The 18,719-nt window shown below is 37.8% G+C and overlaps 1 protein-coding gene across 2 annotated transcripts in view; it reads left to right on the top strand.

The window, feature by feature from the left end:
- LOC140933757 (glycerol-3-phosphate acyltransferase 3-like) overlaps window positions 1-18,719 on the top strand; it is a 157,208-nt gene that overhangs the window by 137,895 nt on the left and 594 nt on the right. The window contains exons 1-15 of one of the 2 annotated variants that reach the window (XM_073383392.1): window positions 4,183-4,327; window positions 5,159-5,204; window positions 8,554-8,675; window positions 9,429-9,471; window positions 10,619-10,673; window positions 11,288-11,353; window positions 11,769-11,843; window positions 12,631-12,720; window positions 13,232-13,325; window positions 13,472-13,587; window positions 14,477-14,532; window positions 15,248-15,333; window positions 15,437-15,565; window positions 16,146-16,225; window positions 16,853-18,719. The exon at window positions 16,853-18,719 is cut by the window's right edge and continues 594 nt beyond it. In XM_073383392.1, the coding sequence (XP_073239493.1) occupies window positions 4,187-4,327; window positions 5,159-5,204; window positions 8,554-8,675; window positions 9,429-9,471; window positions 10,619-10,673; window positions 11,288-11,353; window positions 11,769-11,843; window positions 12,631-12,720; window positions 13,232-13,325; window positions 13,472-13,587; window positions 14,477-14,532; window positions 15,248-15,333; window positions 15,437-15,565; window positions 16,146-16,225; window positions 16,853-16,940 (1,287 nt within the window). In that variant the 5' untranslated portion in view covers window positions 4,183-4,186 and the 3' untranslated portion in view covers window positions 16,941-18,719. Of the gene's footprint in view, window positions 1-4,182; window positions 4,328-5,156; window positions 5,205-8,553; window positions 8,676-9,428; window positions 9,472-10,618; window positions 10,674-11,287; window positions 11,354-11,768; window positions 11,844-12,630; window positions 12,721-13,231; window positions 13,326-13,471; window positions 13,588-14,476; window positions 14,533-15,247; window positions 15,334-15,436; window positions 15,566-16,145; window positions 16,226-16,852 lie in introns of those variants that run through there. The other variant, XM_073383394.1, reaches the window with a different exon arrangement.

Genomic DNA, 18,719 nt, shown 5'->3' with positions numbered 1-18,719 from the left:
ACGTTTAATCTGAAAAAGCGTCTAATTCAAGCTCAGGCGGGTAGGAACTAGTCAAATCACGTATCTTACGGCTTGTGATTAATCGGTACGTAGTTGAAAAGACACAAGTGATCTCTCTTTTCGATGCTAAGTACAAAGAACTGGATCATGCAGTAAGTCGTGGCTATATCGCGTAATCTCAGTTTCGGTCACAGAACGATCGTTCTCTTGATATATTATGTTACTGATAAGGCATTTGTTGGTCTATTTATCTCTCGTCTCCGCCTGTGGAATATCATCACGAACTTTCTCTAGCCAGGTCAAGTGCTATCGCTCTACATATCGTCGCACAACTAACTAGTGTATCAATTTTCCCCGCAAGAGAAGCAGTTTTCGTCCTGTGTGGTTTGATTGAATAAAACCCTCAACTGGCGATAACCTGCCTTAAAAATGCTTTTGTAGCAGCTGCCTTCCTCTTCGCGTTAAGTTGTTGCAAATAACAAGAAAAAACTCGAACAATCATTATTCAATTAGCAGCTTACGTAATAGTCAAGTTAAGCTCTGTTAAGGTCAAAAAGCCGCTTAAAGAAATTTCCCGGTTTTACATCGGCTGTATTTGGAAACCTTTTTTGCCTGTAAACATGATGGATTCATGTGATATAGGCTTAGAAAAAAGGTTACAGAATAAACTACTATTTGGAATCAGTCCCACTGTTTGGCTTCTTGCTACCAAAAACGCGGCGCTTTTTCTTTCATTTAGTGTTTGAGTCTGTTTGCTGATATCGCCTGCCATCAGGCAAAAATGTGCACGATAAAATATCCATCAGTTTTACCTCTATTCTCATAACCCTTCTGAATGCTCGTAAGTGTTCTGTGATTTATAACTTGTTCTGTTTGTTTTCATTACGTGATCGATCTCACATTTTTTTGTGACTCAATGGCAACAAACATAGAAGGCGTTAAAAGGAGAGAATCCGCCCTGCTTGATCAGTATTGTTTATTCTTTTTTCTCGTCCGAACAAATCGTTATTGATCAGCAGCGCAATAATAACATTTCTTTTAAGATTCTTTTTATCCTCTTTCCGGCTAATGGGTAGATCGGTTGGTATAGAAGTGAATATCTATCGACAGGGGCCCATGGCTTATCGTGAAGCATGATCTGAAAAGCTAAATTTCTTCTTTTTTGTCAATCCAGTTGGGGGTTATTTCTACCGTCCATTCCTAGAAAATGATTTTCTGGCCTCTGCGATAGTTTCTGAAATTCCTGTCAGCTGGATAAGGAACCGTTCCATTTAAAGCTGCCAGGTTCTCGCCTTAACTTGATGGACTTTTAATAGCGATAAAGTAAGCGATAACAAAGTCATTCTAAAAATGCGCAAATTGTTTACAGCAATCCACTTCTTACGATAAACAGAGCAAAACGCGCAGTTTGTTTCAAGATTTTAACAGAGATAAAAATGCTATTAAGCCGGAGACAACTTTTATGTTTCAAAATACAAATGCGAAAGTGAATGAAGGCCAAGAAAGTCTTACCAGTTCGCTTTATTTTGTCGAAAATCTATTTCTCATGGGGAGTTTTTTAGGTTAAGATTTTCGTGTAACCACAAATAGGTGACAGCTTCCGTAATACTTTTTGGAGCACTGGAGTTTATCAGCTTTCGAAGCTTGTTAATAATTCCAAAATTGAGGTTGTTGGTAAGTCACCACTCTACTTCCAATTGCTCATTCAAAACTCATTTAGCCCCTTACTAGAATTACTTCGCTCAGTTGAACGAAACTGCGTAAAGACAGTTGCTTTGTGTTTTCAGGCAAAATTCCAGATAGAAGCATATTTTTTTGTAGTTCGTGATGTTTCCGGCCATGACAAATAGTAGACAAACATCTGAAGAGTTTGTCTAGCTCATATAAGCTGATAAGAGGACCTTCGCTTTGGGCACGTTATTTCTCGCGCACAATGAATTCCCACTCGTCTGTTATGGCCTGTCTAGTTAACACGTTCATAATAATGAAACCTTTTCTAGTTTATCTTACATCCAAAATTAAAACTTTGCCAAGTTTGTTTTATTAAAAACACCTGTCTAGCGTTGTTGCTCTCTAAAGCAGTTTAATATGTGCCGTCAGGTGAGCTCATATTCTACCCCTTGTAAGGGTAAGCCTTACAAATCGACAAGTTTTGACGGAAGGTGCTAAGAAGAGCAGTATTAGTGATTCTTAGAGTTATCAAGCTTAGTATTTGTAGGTTATTGAGCCCAAATACATTACATGACAATTTGTATTTTTTGGCACCTGTTAGAGATTGAGGCGAAGTGGAAAAATAAGGCCACACCCTTAAACTAAAACTTTGGAGGTTACTGAATAGGAACTTATTAGCAAGGATTTGGCCAGGGTCCCTTTTAGTCCTCGTTTTTTATTTAGCCACCTGTGGGGTTTTGAAAAAAAAAGGATCAAATTAAAAAAAAAAAAAAAAACGTTTCACTTCATATCATCGCTGGTCTGTCCACCCATAAGTATCCGGTGCCTCGGTGAATTGTTTTCACGAATCTGTTATTTTCTTCCCACTGCTGCCTGACTTGTGTACAATTTTAAAGAGTCAAATAATTACCAGAAAATCAGCCAAAGCATTTTACAGTTTTAATTAATTATATATAATCACAGTTCTATCTTTTAAACAGCTACATTAATACTAGTGTCTCTGTTTTGACCACTGAAGGACAACTCGTCCTTCGACCTTCGACTTTCGACTTTCATGTGATTGCCTGGCTCATGTTCTAAAACCAGTCGACCCAAAACCCTCTTTGCACTTAAGGTATTTTTCAGCATACGCGCCTAAGCAACGATAAAACCTAGAGCGAGCCCTACAACATGAACCCCTACGATACACTATATTGTGAAGGCGCACTGCGCTTTCTCAACTCCGTCTCCATTTCCCAATATGAGGACCTCGAACGACGATGAAGGCGAAGGCAACGAGAAAGTCAAAATAGATAAATTAAATAAATACTGATAGCTAAATAAAATAAATAAATGAATAGACAAAGAAATGAAACAGTTTAGAACAGTTATTCCATGCAATCTATGTGGTTCCCCATAAAATTTATTTCCTCGCGTTTGGGAATTCACTCGGTGTTTGCAGTTTGGTATTTGGGCACTACATCATAGCATGCTTCTGCATGCTGTTATTTCCGTCATCCTATGTAAGGCGTACGTTATAGGACAAGGTCACTCGATGGCATGTCTCTTAGCAACTCCAGTACGTTTCGCTTTATTTTTCTTTTGCGGCTTTCGGTTCGCTTCCGCTTTGTGCTTCATTTCTTTCTTGATATTCCCTAGTTTGTGCGCCTTATTGTCATTAAGTTTTTTTATGAAATCGTTCAGATATTTTCTCGTTAGCCTGTTTCTTTTTCTTAATTCTCGTTTATTTTTTTTCACATTTCTCTGTTCAGTGTGCAGTTTTACAGTTGTAATTTATTATTTTAATAAAGTTCCGTTATAGATCTATTCTAATAGTGTTAGCAGTTTCTGCTATGAATTGTACGTGAATTAGAGTGGTTTTCGTTTGAGTGTCGTAAAACCAAAACCAAAGTAATTAGAGCGGTTTTCACTTGACTGTCGTAAAACCAAAACCTAAGTAAATACACTAGCCAACCAAAGGACGTAGTAAAACCAAAACCAAAACCAAAACCAAAACCAATCCCAATTCGACAGTCAAGTGAAAACCGCTCTACTCTGGCCAATCACATAGGACACAGACAATACATTGAACCAATGAAAACTCGAAGTAATTACATGTGGCTGACGCAAAGCGCGGGAAAATGCATGCGGGCGCGTCACAATTGGCTTTGGTTTTACTTCTGATTGGATGAAAAGGTGGCGCGAATCTTTTAAGCCAATCGCATCGTGTAGAAAGTGCAAAACCAATTACTTTTCGACACTCAAATGAAAACTGCTCTATTTGTAATTTTAGGTTATTAAATCACACTGTTAGTTATGCCGCCCGCTTTGCTGTAGTTTTTTTGCACTTCATGCTATCTAATAAACGAGATGCTTATTCCTTAGCCTGCGACCAACGTTAGAGCTCGTAAGAGAGAGAACCTGGGAACGAGGTTGCGATATGGACTGAGTGACTGAGTGGAATTGTGGGTAGTAAACTGCCAAAAAAAAATAAAGACGGTGGTCAGCGGTTATTCTAAACAAGTACGAAGTCAAAATGGCGGTCCTTCCCCTGTGGCTGATATTTTTGGTTTGTTATCTCTCATTTATCGTGATTTTTATGGTTATTCCTGCGTCATTGGGGTTTTCCTTTGGAATTCGTAACCTTTACTTAGCCACTCTATACAATGTTTTTGAGGTAAGCTTCAGAAAATTGTTTAATTGAAATGTGAACGTGAACTTCATGAACTCGCAGATGATCTTTGCTCTGGCCATTCTGTGCATGTAGTCTTTGTATCAAGACGTGTTTCGTTCATCACTAAATTATTTGATCGCCGAAATCTCGCCCCAGTTTTAAATAGTAAATGTCCAAGTTTCTGTTCATTAAATGTAAAGTATTTATTTCAATTTGTTATTGAGAAGAGATGGATGCGGCTCTCCTTTTGTCTTCTCGCGAATTGAATGCTGTCCACATACCGGCAGTATTCTTTGTATTAGATACAAAACAGTACAGTCAAACCTGTATTAAGCGGCACCGTATTAAGCGGTCACCCTCTATTAAGCGATCAGTTTTCAAAGTCCCCGAAAATTACTTCTCTTGATGTACTGTAATTTCGACCTCTATTAAGCGATCACCTCTATTAAGCGGTCGCGGTCACCATTTGCGAAGTCCCAACGCGACTTTTTTTATTGTCTTAACCTGTATTAAACGGTCACACAGTGTTCATACAGTTTCAAATAATGTAACAGATGTGGTACAACAATAATTGATTTCCTTGTTTATTTTCACAAATCATTAAAACGCCAGAAATGAATGTTTCTGTTTGAGGTCAAGCATCTGTTCTGATCAGCTCTGGAGATGTAATTCTTTGAAATATATACCTTGCAACCTGTATTAGGTGGTCACCCTGTATTAAGCCGTCACTTAGCCATTCCCCGAGGGTGACCGCTTAATACATGTTTGACTCTACTTGCCATATTGTTACTTGTTTACAGCTACATACTGGTTTACTGTCCTTTTTCCTCTTAGTTTGGAAGGAAAACTATCCAGTCAAAGCAAGGAATGAAATCAAATGGTAATTTATCCTAATTACAACCACTTACAAATAATTTATACTTAGATAAATGTAAATAATTAACAATTATTTCCCTGCTAGGACAGGCCTCTTTTCCATAGTATTCAGCAGGCAGGAGGAAAATAGACTCGTTTCTCTTCTATTTTTTTTCTCTTCTCCCCCACCGTGGAAAAGAGGCCTCTGCTATCAGGGAGATCAATAAATAATTATTATTGGATGAGGCAGAGTATGATCTGAAGAATTTTGGAGGTCAAGGATGGTGATAATACCCTCTGAGATCTCCATAATTCTTCACATCATAGGAAAGCCAAATCCAATAATATTAATAATATTATTATTTTAACGAAAGTCTAGATTAAAAACAAGCTAAATATGCTCACCGTGATAGATGATAAGTTGCCATCTTCATTTGCCTGTTTCTTGGCAAGTTCATGAGATTAAGGGATGTTTGGTTCTGCAGATAATAAACAATTTTATAGGTTGAGGGTTTTTGTGATATCCGGAATAATCAGGGTTGAGGTAAGGGTTATCAGCTGAGCTGAAGGCTATGGCTGATAACACTTATGGAGACCTTGATTATTTCGGATATCACAAAAACCAAATCTAATAATTGTTTAATTATATATTGTTTTGAAGAGAATAATGACAAACACACCATCGCAAGGAACACAAATTGATATTGTTATTGGAAATCATGCATTGTGAGCCCAACCTACAGATTAGTCAGTTATCTGCCAGCAGATAACTGACTAATCTGTAGGATGTGCCGATTTCCAAAATAAACTTACTGTAGGCTCTTAGCCAATGAGAAAACAAATAGTGAGTACAATGTATGGTAATCTCAACTAGCAGATGTCGTCCATCGAGTTGTTTTCTTGCTGTTCTTGCGATGTTTTTTAGGTACATTTGTAATAGTTTGGCTGTTTCTTTGTGTGTGAAATGTGTGAAATGTTCTGCCATTTTGTACTGCTCTACCAAAACAAAGCAGCCTTGTTTCCAGGGCCTCTCGGTTGAAGTCCATTTTTCTGGCATTTATGCTGTACTAGTGATGTCATTTTCCACATAGCACAAACGTCTTCCAAATTAAGTTTGGTGAACACTAGCTGGTTATAATGAATTGGCAGTGGGATTTGCCCCAAAAGGAGAAAATTTTTAATGAATAATGATAAGAGTAATTGTAGTATAATCAATTTTTTTTCACTTGTTGTTGGATGAAGAACCCCCTATAACCCCTTACACCATATGGCTGAATAACTAATGTAAGGGGCTGGCAGCAATTCACCTTCCTCTTTTAGTATTGTTTCACTTTATAACTGAAGGAAGAACATTGCACCCAGTGTGAATTCAAACCTAAACCAAGCATGGCTTGCTTGCACAGTGTTTAACCTCTGGTTTTTTATGTACTAAAAGTGGGAAAGTCTCCCTATAAATATGTTCTTTTTCTCGGCATGCGTTCCTCCCTAATGAACACCTGCTGAAGCAAGCAGCAAATTCGTTTTCCCTTATTTTTTTTCATTCCTGGACATAACATGACTGTTGTTGTTATATATTGTCCTTGGAGAGTAATGCTGATAATAATAATAATAATAATAATAATAATAATAATAATAATAACAATAACAATAACAATAACAATAACAATAACAATAACAATAACAATAACAATAACAATAACAATAACAATAACAATAACAATAATAATAAAAGCTTTATTTATACTGTAGATACAGCATTAGACAATGCTGGTCTTAACAAGATGTCCAGTAAATAAAATTTAGAATAATATTACTCTAAATTACATTTCAAGGATGTTAAAAACTGTGAAGATAAGACTACTAAAAACCGTAAATTTAAGGACTAAAAACTAATTTAAAATATTAAGAACCACTAAAAACTATTAAAAACATTAAAAAAATCCACCTAGTTACACTGTACATTTATGATTACTAATGTCACTGTCTCTCAGTTGTTTAAAAAGATTAAATTTAAAAGAGCCTATACTAGTTGTTTTCCTAAGTTCTGTAGGGAGTGAGTTCCAGTCACTTACACCAGGAATTTGGAAAGTCTTTTTTCCTAAAGAAGTCTTAGATTGGGGTACATTGAGAGTGCCTTGGTTCCGCAGATTTCTGTTTTGGAGCTCAGCCGTACTGGTTAGGTAACCCTCTAGTTGCTCAGGGCAGTCTTGGTTGTTTACAATCTTAAAGATAAAAACAAATCTGCAGAATCATCTCCAATTGTACAGTGTTAACAGCCCTATGTAGAGTGTTCCTCATATATTGTGTGAAGGTGGTTCTGTTGGCCCTCAGAATAACCCTCATGGCTTGGTTTTGAAGTCGTTCGAGTTTATATGATATGGACTTGTTATATTCATGCCATATGATGCATCCATAATCAGTCACTGGGAGGATTGTTTGTTTGTAGATCCTCAGAAGTATCTTTGTGTCTAGAAAGCCAGCAAGTCTATTTAAGGGTGCTATTTTTGGTGAAACTCTTTCAATTAACTGTGATATGTGAGGTTCCCAGTTAAGACGGCTGTCAACAGTCACTCCTAGGTATTTGAAGGTCTCAACCACATTGAGCTTATTGTTAGGAGTGTGTCAGCACTCGACATGGGAGCCTTCTTTGCTATGATTATTGTTTCAGGTTTCATTTAAGTTTGGCTTTTTGTTGTTTGGTGCAATATTGTGTGATGAGGCATAGGGGGATGATGCTTACAATAATAAGGTGTTACCAAGCCTGTTACATTGTCTTGATAACACATTTACAGTTTTACAAGTTTTGTTATTAGCTCTTTATAATTATTAGGTAAATCATGTGTTTAAATAAATAAACGTCCCTCTACTTACTACTATTACTACTGATTAATAACTACAGCTGTAGCGCTATGTTTTAATATATTTATTTATTATTTTGTGAGATTGATTGTGTATTAAGATGACGAATGATGACCCATTTATTGAAATAAATCTGTTTGAGAGGTATAATATGTCTGTGTATTTGTGTGTTGTCTTCACTCTGCTGCCTCTCATTATCATTTTGTTTTGCTGCATGTACATCAATGTTAAACTGTTACATGTAGAAAGGGCCATTTTCTTTTTTCTTGTCTTATTCACTCTTTACTGTGCTTACCTTCTGATGGAATGTTGAAGGTAGTGATGACAAAAACAATGTCATCATTAATATTTATAAAAATGACTCGTGCTTTTTAGAATTTTACCCTATTCCTGCTGAGTTCAGACACTGTTATCAAGGTTTCACTGCCCTGGGGGTACTGCTGTAATTTAAAAGTGTAAAGTAAAGAAACTGCAAATGTTGACAGTATGTTAAATTTTATTTTGTTATGTTTTAGTCATTGATAAAACGCCAGCAAAACCAACCAAAGGTAACTTGCCCAGGAATAGATCATTTGGAACTTTTCAGCGAGAATTCCATATGGGTGATGCTGTTGAGTTCTGTGTTAATGGAGTTGAGGTAAGAAAATAATGTTATTTGATGGTGAGTGTTTGACCACTCTGTTTTTAAAAGCATTGAAATTAGCAAGAGAGATTTGATGATGATCACTCCAAGGATTTGGATGAATAATTTAGAGGGAAAACCAAAATTTTGTCGGAAATTAGCTTGAAGCCATTCACACTTCATCTAAGATACGTATGTACATTATACATATCTAGCCAAAAAGACATCAAAAGGCAGGTCCTTGGGCCCGATGAGCTCCAAAATCACACTAGTGGAGGAAAAGGAAAGGAGAAAAAGAAAAAGAGGGAGTAGGAAGAAAGGAGGGGACGGGAAAAAAAAGCAATGGTTGCACTCATAGTTTTTATAATGGCTACTTTGAAAACTATTGGACACGAAAGGTCCATTGGTGGTAATGTTTTCAAAAATCTGGCTAGATTTATATGACTGTGTATATGTATGTATAGGAAGGTCTTGCATGAAGTGGTATCTACTTATAGTTGATGTTCAAAATAATGTTGTATAAAGTAGGTTCCCAATAGTTGAATAGATTTGCCTGAATTAGACTCTCTGGTTGAATACTTTTCCATTTACTTCAATGGTCAGAATGATTTACAATGTACTAAACTCAAAATTCCATTTATCTTCATCTATCACAGACGACAGTGAGGGGCAAGGTTTGCAACAAAAGTCAAATACTTTACATGTGCCTCATTTTCCATTTCCATTTTCCTTGGGTGGTAAAAACAAGAATTTTTCTTTTCTTTCTAGGCAATCATAGATGATGAAGTAACCAAGTGTTTTTCTGCAGAAGGTCAATAACATTTTATATATTGGCACTTAGATTTTCTAGTGCAGTCCTACATGTTTTGTTCTGGTTTCTTTTTTCATTGAGGTTACCACAATGTTAGTATCCTAAGAGAAAAATAAAAGTAAAGATATACTGTATTACGATCGACAGTAAAAGCTCTTGTAAGCGCCCACTTTGGGAATTCATTAAAAGTAATTGCCATGAGAGCTGTTGTTTTTCAAGATTGATTGTAAGGAAAGCTTGTATGAGCGGTATCGTTCTTTTAGTAAAAGTAACCTCTGATCCATGCTGTGCGAGAGGGGTTGAATGTGACTGTTATTGAGTTATGATCTGGTTATTCTCCATCTTTAGAAATCCAAGGGCAGTTAAATTAAACAAATACGTCACAAAAAAAAATTATTTGAAAAGGTATATTTAAAAAATTATCGATAAAACTAATCTCCCAGTATCCCGTAATATCTAATCGAATTATGAGCTTTTCTGTGCTTTAATTTGGAATTTATCCAATTTTCTCCCAAAATTCGAATTTTCTTAGATTCATAATTCAGTTTCTAGGGCATTTTTGCATGTATTTCATCACTGACAAAGATTATTTCGCCATTACAGTCAGGAAAGTGAATTTTGATGGTTTGTACCTCATGTAAGACTTCATGTAATGTCCTAAGCCATTCCAATGTGATAAATTAGGGACTGGATCAAATTGTGCTTATCAGGAGGTCGGTGTCGGGGTCGGGGTTGTTCATGGATATTGCGGGGGTGGGGGAGGGGGTACTGCAAAAGAGAGAGGCTCTAGATTTAAGACTTCCCGGGGCTGGCATCTCTGGATGGGGTGGCAGCCTAGAATGACAACTCAAGTGACTTTTGCTCAACTGCCCATTTCTCTTTCCAATTTACCTTGGATATGACCATAAATCAGAGGGAGAATTTTATATTAGATCAAGAGTTATATAGGGCCTTTTTCGACACACTCCTTTGAAAATAACTCCCGGCTAGTTTGAACTTAAAATTGAAAACAAAGTAATAGTTATTGTTACCTCTACTGAGCACTGTACAGAGCAGTCACTGATTTATCAAGTAAGAAAGTGTTTACTAAGAGCAAATGGTTTTTAATGTGAAGGCTGTAGTTTATATCTTAAACTTTCGTTTGCAGAGTTGGTATCCTGGAATTTTCTGACCAGAACAAATGAGAATTATCATTATATAAGGTGAGAATTTAGCCTTATAGTGGGTTTGAACTGGAAAAAAACTTTTACGGGGGGCATGTGAGAAACAGGTGTTGTTAATGCAAAAATGTCCGCATACAAGAAGCAAAAATGTGGACTTTTTTATTGTAATATTGTTATTAAATAATACAAGTAGTCTAATGGAACTGGATTATAAAATAATGTTCAAGATCTAATCCAATTCCACCAGTCTACTTGTATTCTACTCTAGTTCAACTATTGAGCACTCAAGATTATAGTTGATGAGGACATCACTCTTGTACTTCACTATTAAATAATATATGTATTTTTCAGGCTTCCTTTTTGCAACTGCAAAAAGTTGCCTTCATAATTATAATGATCTTCTTTCTGTTAAGATATTGTAGTTGATTACACAAGTACAGTGAAGGTGAATCATTCCTTTGCATCTATTAAAATACACCCAGTCAGCCATAATAAAATAATGTATTTTAAAACTCTTCAAGATGCTACTGATTTCTGTCAACTGCCTTGTATTATTTTATGGTTTGAAGGATTCCACTCTTGGGAGGCTACATTTTCAAAAGATATTGATGCGCATAAAAATGATAATTTATTTATTATTTTTTTTCTTACAGTGTTAAATTGACAATAATGTGGATAGTTGGCTGTTTTATTAGATATGTCATCTTGTTCCCCATGAGGTGAGTTCAAATGCAGTTGTTATACATGTACATTTTTGTACATTCACCAACATACACAGTATGTAATAAGATGCAAGTGAGATCAGTAAGCGTTTAATGGATCTACACTGTACTCTTAATGAAGTTGCAGCCTTTATGGGTATTGTGACCCCTTTTGACAGTTTGCACCCTTTCCATAATTTACTCACCCCATGAAGTCAATATATCCATTTCAGCAACCAACCTTGACAATTACACAGAAAATAGGGGACTTATACTCTTTCCCATTTGTCATTTTACCCTTGTCCACTGGAATGATGATGTTTGGTTTCTGACTTTTAGACAAGGAGAATTGTGGGCTTTAGTCTAATATTATATTTCGCCAGTTGGTGACTCAGGCTGTACTGATAATCGTAATATCCCTTTGACTCATCAGGCTTACTGTTTTCCTTATTGGAATGACAATATTGATCACATCTAGAATTTTCATTGCACAACTCCCCAAATCCAGGTTAGTTAACGTTAATTGATATTTTGCTATTGCAGATAATTGCTTCAGGTGTTTGGATGATTGTTATCCTTCCTTGCATGCCTCTCGTGCTTACCCTTACTCTTGCCCTTCCCTTTCTCTTTAAACGTCTGCCATGCCCGAATTTCCCCATTTTCTTCAGGCGCACCCAACGACGGTTTCCTCTTAAATACATTGTAAACACTTTTTGGGCTACCCAGAGTACTTTTAGATCTCTACAAATGTATTCTAAGTGGCGCTATAAAATTTGTATCTCTTTGGTCATGCTAGGAGAACTTGAGTCTTTTCAAAATTACAAAGACTTCAGTATTATTTTCCCAAAAATTTGATGCAATTTAACGTACTATAAAAGTGACAATTTTTGTTATTCCTCTCTCCATCACATTTTTGAATCCGAAAATTTTAGGTTTCCCTTTCTCTACGAAAAATAGCCTAACCTGGGGAATGAAATTGTGAAAAATTAAACTTCAGAAAATCGTTGGTAATTTATAGGATAGGCTTCGAAAATTGTACATGAATGGAACGGTCATCTTGAAGTTTTTAGCCGTCTTCAAGGAATAGAAAATTCTAGGCAATATTTGCTTCTCTGAACAGATATTTAACAGAAAACAGTCGTTGGGTGTTCCTTCCCCTTTCCCTTTTAGCTCCTTTTAACGCCTGCCATGCAGGCTTGACGATGTTTTTCATTCGCCATTTGCATTTCTTTCACCATGTTGTGCAATTGTCCTTTTATTCTTTTTAAGTTCTGTTTTATTTTTCATCTTTGCAGCTTCAGGAACTGGCTAGATACCAAACTCATGCTGATCTCATTTAGAATATTTGCAAGAGCTGTGTCTGCAGTTATCACATTTCACAACAAGTAAGTCACATTGTTTTCACTTGTTTCATGAACTGTTGTTAAAGGTTTATAAATTATTCCTTTCTTGTCAGGGCTGACATTAATTTATTTACGAGAGAAAATTAAAGTGAAAAGAAATGATCTGCTTAAGTTAACCAATGATTAATTGTGACCCCGGTTAAATTGGTCTTGGATGTCATTTTTGGTTTTTTTGCCCTGCCTTTGTTGACATGGTTTACGGTCATCTCGCCACCAAGAAGTCGACTCGCCCCCAACCAGTCGCCACCAAGAAGTCTAATTACTGGGTGGTGAGTTGGTTGGCGGCGAGTGGACTTCTTGGTGGCGACTTTGTTGGTGGCGAGATGACCGGTTACCGTTGACATGTAGTCCATTTGTTCCTTAGTCTTGCTGATAGTACTGTTGTGTTTCTCGTTTGATTCTGGGTCCTGTTTCTTTTAATGCCACAGATTGGTCTTGGTAAAATGTACTTTTCCAAAAGAAATTATAGTGAATTTTTTAATTTATTTTGCAGGGAAAATATGGCAAAGGGTGGAGGAATATGTGTAGCAAATCACACCACTCCTTTAGATGTGTTGATATTGATGTGTGATCGCTGCTACTCTCTGGTAAGTCATTAATTTTTATCTCATGAAAAGTAAAGCCAATAAGATAGCTGAATAGTCGTTGCACATTCCTTATTATCCTATGAGTGTTTTCCTTTGTCTTTTCTTTTTTCCTGAAGTCGAGTATGTTTTTTTGCACCTGTTGTTAGGTTGGTCAGCGTCAGCCTGGGTTGTTTGGATTCTTTGAGAAGACCCTTGCTAAGACCCAGGATCATATTTGGTTTGAAAGAACCGAGATGAAGGACAGATTGATTGTTACAAAAAGGTAAAAATTGGGAAAAGAAGTCAAGCGGAAATAAGACGCGCGTGAACTGGGGAAGAGGGTAGTGGTGGATAGAGATTAAAGGGTAGAGAAGTTAAAGAGAGAGCCGGTTACTCTCTCCCCAACCCCCGAGCGTTTTTCGCATCAGTTTTCACGATTTCTGCACGAGACGAGGACGACTACGAGTAGGAAATTTTCTCAATACTAAGTATTGCTCGCGCGTGAACCAGCGTCATTTTGGCGGGAAAGCGTGATAGCCAGCGTCGTCATACTACTTCGAGTTTAAGCGAGATTGTCGTTATATTGGCGGAAATAAGTTGTCAAATGTTAAAAGTTTTATCATTCTGAGCCGGATCAATTCTTTGTCTCTACTTTTTTGTCACTCCAGTTCAAATTCAGTGTCCATTCCTGTATACTTTGTTTCTTAATTGCATTCCCTACCCATCCATTTGCTTATTTTCTTATTTCCGGTTATTTACTTCAAACTCCCGATAACTCGAACTTTTTTCGATTTCCCTAGAAGGTTCGAGTTATTGTGAGTCGAGTGTGCGCGGAAAACCTTTCAGTCAAATCTCGTACTCGTAGTCGTTCTCGTTATCAAATCTAATGGTCTTAGACCTGGGAGTCTGGAACAGACTATATGAGCCAAAACAAGATACAAGCATCTGGCCTGAACAAAGCGTCCATTACATTGTTTGACAGGTTTGGATTTTAAATGCACCTATTTGAGCTAGGCGTGACTTTACTCTCAGTCATGTCCATTACTGTCGACATGATGCAAATGGAAAAACTGGCTTTATTACAAATTGTTCGAGTGGGCAAGTTATGGCTTACTCGTGTTGTGCTAGTATTTGGATATTAAGTTGATTTTACCTTCCTGGTTACCCTCTAGGTTAAGAGAACATGTAGAAGATGCCAGTAAAAACCCGATATTGATTTTTCCAGAAGGTGAGTGACTTACCACTACTGCTGTTTGATGCACTAAAATACAGTGAAATTCAATTTAGATTATACATCATTGTATCAGTAGTGTATAGTTATGTGGTTTGTATAGGCAAGTCTTTAACTGACGTCGTTGTCTACATTTTTTGCTCACTTGCATGCGAGTTAACCCATAGAAGGCGTCACCGTATGCACAAATTAAACTCTAATGCTGAAAGAGTTGGTTAATTTGAGCAATTTGGGCAGTTTTCACCTTTTTGCGAGCAATAACAAAGGAAATACCAGCCATCGAAAACTGCGAAATTGCTGGGTGGCAAAAACGTTAATAAGCTCGTACGCTGTTTGTAGAGTTTCGAGTTTTTCTCCGAAACTATTTGGTTAAATGGGCTCATAGTTTCACAGATAACTGTAATTTTTATACTCTTTTGATATTCAGAGAGTTTATTTTAATAGCCTGATGATCAAAGAGTGAAAGGCGTATGCTAATGACGCAAAAAATGTAAAATGTAAAATGTATAAACTAAGATTCGCCTATAGTATAGTTAATGTTATAGTATATTATAAGTTTTATTTAGAGTCGAACTTGCGCCATTTTATGATAACACTAGTTTCCTTGTTAAACGCTTTGAAATCTTTGTATAAATCGCTACATAAATAAAAAAAATAACTAGTAGCATTAGTAAGGCGGTATTTTCATTTTCTACCGTAAATTTAACCCTAGGAACGTGTATCAACAACACCTCAGTGATGATGTTCAAGAAAGGCAGCTTTGAAATCAGCGGAGACATTTACCCTGTAGCGATCAAGGCAAGTGTGTTAAGAGCCAGTCATTGTCTTGCTTTCCTTATGAGCTGATCAAATAGGAATCTGGACATGTTTTAGCGTTGTTTTATTTTGTTTCTCTCTACAGTATGACCCAACGTTTGGAAATGCATTTTGGAACTCCAGTACTGAAGGATTTGCATTGTACCTCTTTCTTCTGTTGACCAACTGGGCGCTCGTTTGCGATGTCTGGTATCTCCCACGAATGACCCGTTTGGTAGGTTTTAAACATAGCACATCTTTTGCTGTCTTGTGATAACCGTTAGTGATAGAGCCCTTCTCTTCCTGCTCTGCAGATTCGAGTTTTGAAGTCGCTACAGGACTAGTGATCCCCAAAGCAGTTTTCTACTACGCGGTCGTTAGACTACGACTGGTGTTGTATTTGGAAAGGCACTGAACAGTAATCACACCAAAACGTGGCCCTTAAACAGGTTCCCGGGGGATGAGGGACGAGGGAGCCTGTAGACTTTGTTTGACTGCCGCCGATTCATGGTACCGGAGTCACGTCTGATTGGTCTAATTGCTCTGTTCCTTCCCTTACCCCTCCCTGTCAGCTCGCGCCTTCCTGCTTTCTATTCGCTTTTTACGCTAAAAGAGAGCTTGTTCCCAGGCTAACCAAAGCACAAAAGCTGACTTCACAATAGTCTCTGCGACAAGACTAAGAAGCACCCCATTTTGTCGACTGGGTTTTATTTGCACGTGCTTTAGTTTCTATGGATGACAATAACCCACCACACAACCCGCGGTATAGCTTTTTAAGAGTCCTGACATGCTTTGTGATATACATTTGTCGGTAGGAGGATGAAACCGCCGTCCAGTTTGCAAATCGTGTCAAGACAGAGATCGCTCGGCAAGGAGGGCTTGTTGACCTAATCTGGTAAGCTAGGAGTATTAATGATAGATAGCTTAGATTTTTTCAAAAATTAGGTCCTGTCTTAATTTCCAGCTGACAGTTTTTTGGAGTTAGGCCAAAGCTACTCATGCAGTTGTGGATCACCTCGACAAATTTTTGTTCTTTGGCGAGCCCCGAAAGATTCTTCAGCAGACAATTAACACGTGTGAAATGTTCCACATATAGATTGCGCCTGGCTTCCTGGTGGAATTGTGTCTCACTTTAATTTAAGTGCGACCGAAAGTTCCTTGAAGGCTTGAGGTGGACAGGCACCACATCAAGCGGAAATGTGTGGCTGAGTAGCATTACTTTTTTAGTCTTCCATTCAAAACCAAACGTCAACCTTAAGCTGTCTGAGAAAAAGGGCCTATCTTGATGAGAGTGACGGTCTTCCTCTTTGAGCGTTATCGAAGATGGTTTTTCGAACAAAACTCATTTGTCTTACTCTTTTTTGTATCATGTTGGGACAGCCTCGTCCCCAGGGTATTTCCTTTCTGTGTGAACCGCGACACCCAAGTTTATTTTTAATACTTTTTAGCTGAAAAGGGATTAGCTACCGACTTTGTGTAGTTGTTTAGCGAAACTGAAAAAGTTTTTCTTCGTGTTTATCAGGGATGGACAACTGAAGCGAACCTCGGTAAAACCTGAGTTCAGACAACGGAGACAAGAAGACTATGCCAGCACTCTGAAGGTTGACTAACCATACAACAGCTACGGAAAACGGACCCGCGCTGAGATGAAGCAGGCGCTAGATACCAAGCTGTTTGTCTCACCTGTACTTTGAGAATGAAACGGGGGCTAACAATAATCATTTCTTCACAAAAACAGACGGTGTCGAAATTAAGTGCTGATGGAATTCGTTCGTATGTTTTAGCATCCGTTTTATATTCCTTGTCATGAAATTAATGTTAAACCGAGATTCATAAACTCAAAATTCCTATTTGTGAATGAAAATAAGTATATCTGTCCATCATAGAGCAAGTTTATATTTAAGTAAGTATAGTGTACATGTATTGACCAATTTTCTCCAAACGATTTTAAGCGAGCGTCGTATAGCTATATAGCGAGTACGGAGCTTTAGCATCCTATGGAAAGCGATGGCAGCGAAAACTTCGCCTAAAAGGTGAACTTGCCCTGTTTAAAACTTCATCGCTATTTCAGTTCAGTTTTTCAACTGCCAGCGGACTTTCTTCCATTTAAAATCCTGAGAACCGTATCCAAGTTCAGGAAATCGTTGTATTGCGTTTACGTCGACCATTAAACGCGAAATTAATTAGGAAATTGAACGTCCAAGCTATAGTCGAGAAGTGACGGCAAAGATATGCAACAAAAATGGATGATGCACGTGCAGAGTGGATGCTTTGTTTATTAACCCTCATGCTGCCGTTTTTTGTTGCCGTCGCCTTTGTCGTTTTCGTTAGTGCTCCCTGACTCGCAGGTGTAATGGCCGCCTGCTCTAGGGTGGCATTATGGATGAGTACTTGTCGCATTGAAGTTTAGTTAAAGATATTTTTTAGGGGCGGGTAAGGTGGTGGTAACTAGGGTATGGATGTAAATAAGTTTTTCTTGTAACTTCTGTAGACTGAATGATATTTTGTTAATGTGGGCTAACAACGTGATGGGACTTCGCCGAATGACTCACATTTCTAAATGCAGTAGAGTTGTAATGTAGGAAAAAATACAGATTATTTATAACGGGATACGGAACTTAACTTATCGGGATTGGGATGTGAGGACTTTTTAATAATTTTAATGGAGTATATTGTTTGTGTGTGAGACCGAGCAAAAAATCAAAGGTAAACAGCAAAATAGAGAGGGAGGAAGTGTTTTCCACTTTCTGAACGCCTGGAATAGGCTAGTTAAAGTGAAAAGTAATCTTGATTGTGTTGACTTGATGATTTGTATACTAGCTCTCTATCCTGGAAACTAAAGTAAAAAAGTAAGTCGGCAGTTAAAATTCAAGTGCTAAACCCAACTAAGCTTCAGCCCCCAGTAAAGGCCCTCAGGCCAGGCGAGGGAAAGGAGTTTTGTCCCCGGTGGGAATCAAACCTGCCCACGAACTCCGGATTACAGTCAACTCTCGCTAAGTCGGACACCTCTGGGGCCGATACTAGGTGTCCGTCTTAGAGAGATGTCCGTCTTATAGAGAGTGAAATAAAAGGAGTAAAGAAAGGCAGGGACCAACTCTAGGTGTCTGTTTTACAGAGGTGTCCGTCTTGTAGAGGTGTCCGTTAAGAGAGAGTCGACTGTAGATCTTTTGTTGCTTTCCCGACTGATCTACGAGGACAGACGGGTGCAATTCGTGCGTGATCAAGGTGGTGAATTACCTTCACCCGGGCTAATAATCAGCTTGGGATTAAGGCTGGGCTATTTGTTTTGTCTCTTTCACGCAAGGTTCCGGCTTAGCGTTGCTTGAGAGAAAAAGAAAGGCTATCTGTGAGACTAGGGTTATTTGTAGCAATTGACACCTGAATTTTCA

The sequence above is a fragment of the Porites lutea genome, chromosome 4 (assembly GCF_958299795.1).
Source record: "Porites lutea chromosome 4, jaPorLute2.1, whole genome shotgun sequence".
Lineage (NCBI taxonomy): Eukaryota > Metazoa > Cnidaria > Anthozoa > Scleractinia > Poritidae > Porites > Porites lutea.
This window is presented reverse-complemented; position numbering and strand designations above follow the sequence as displayed.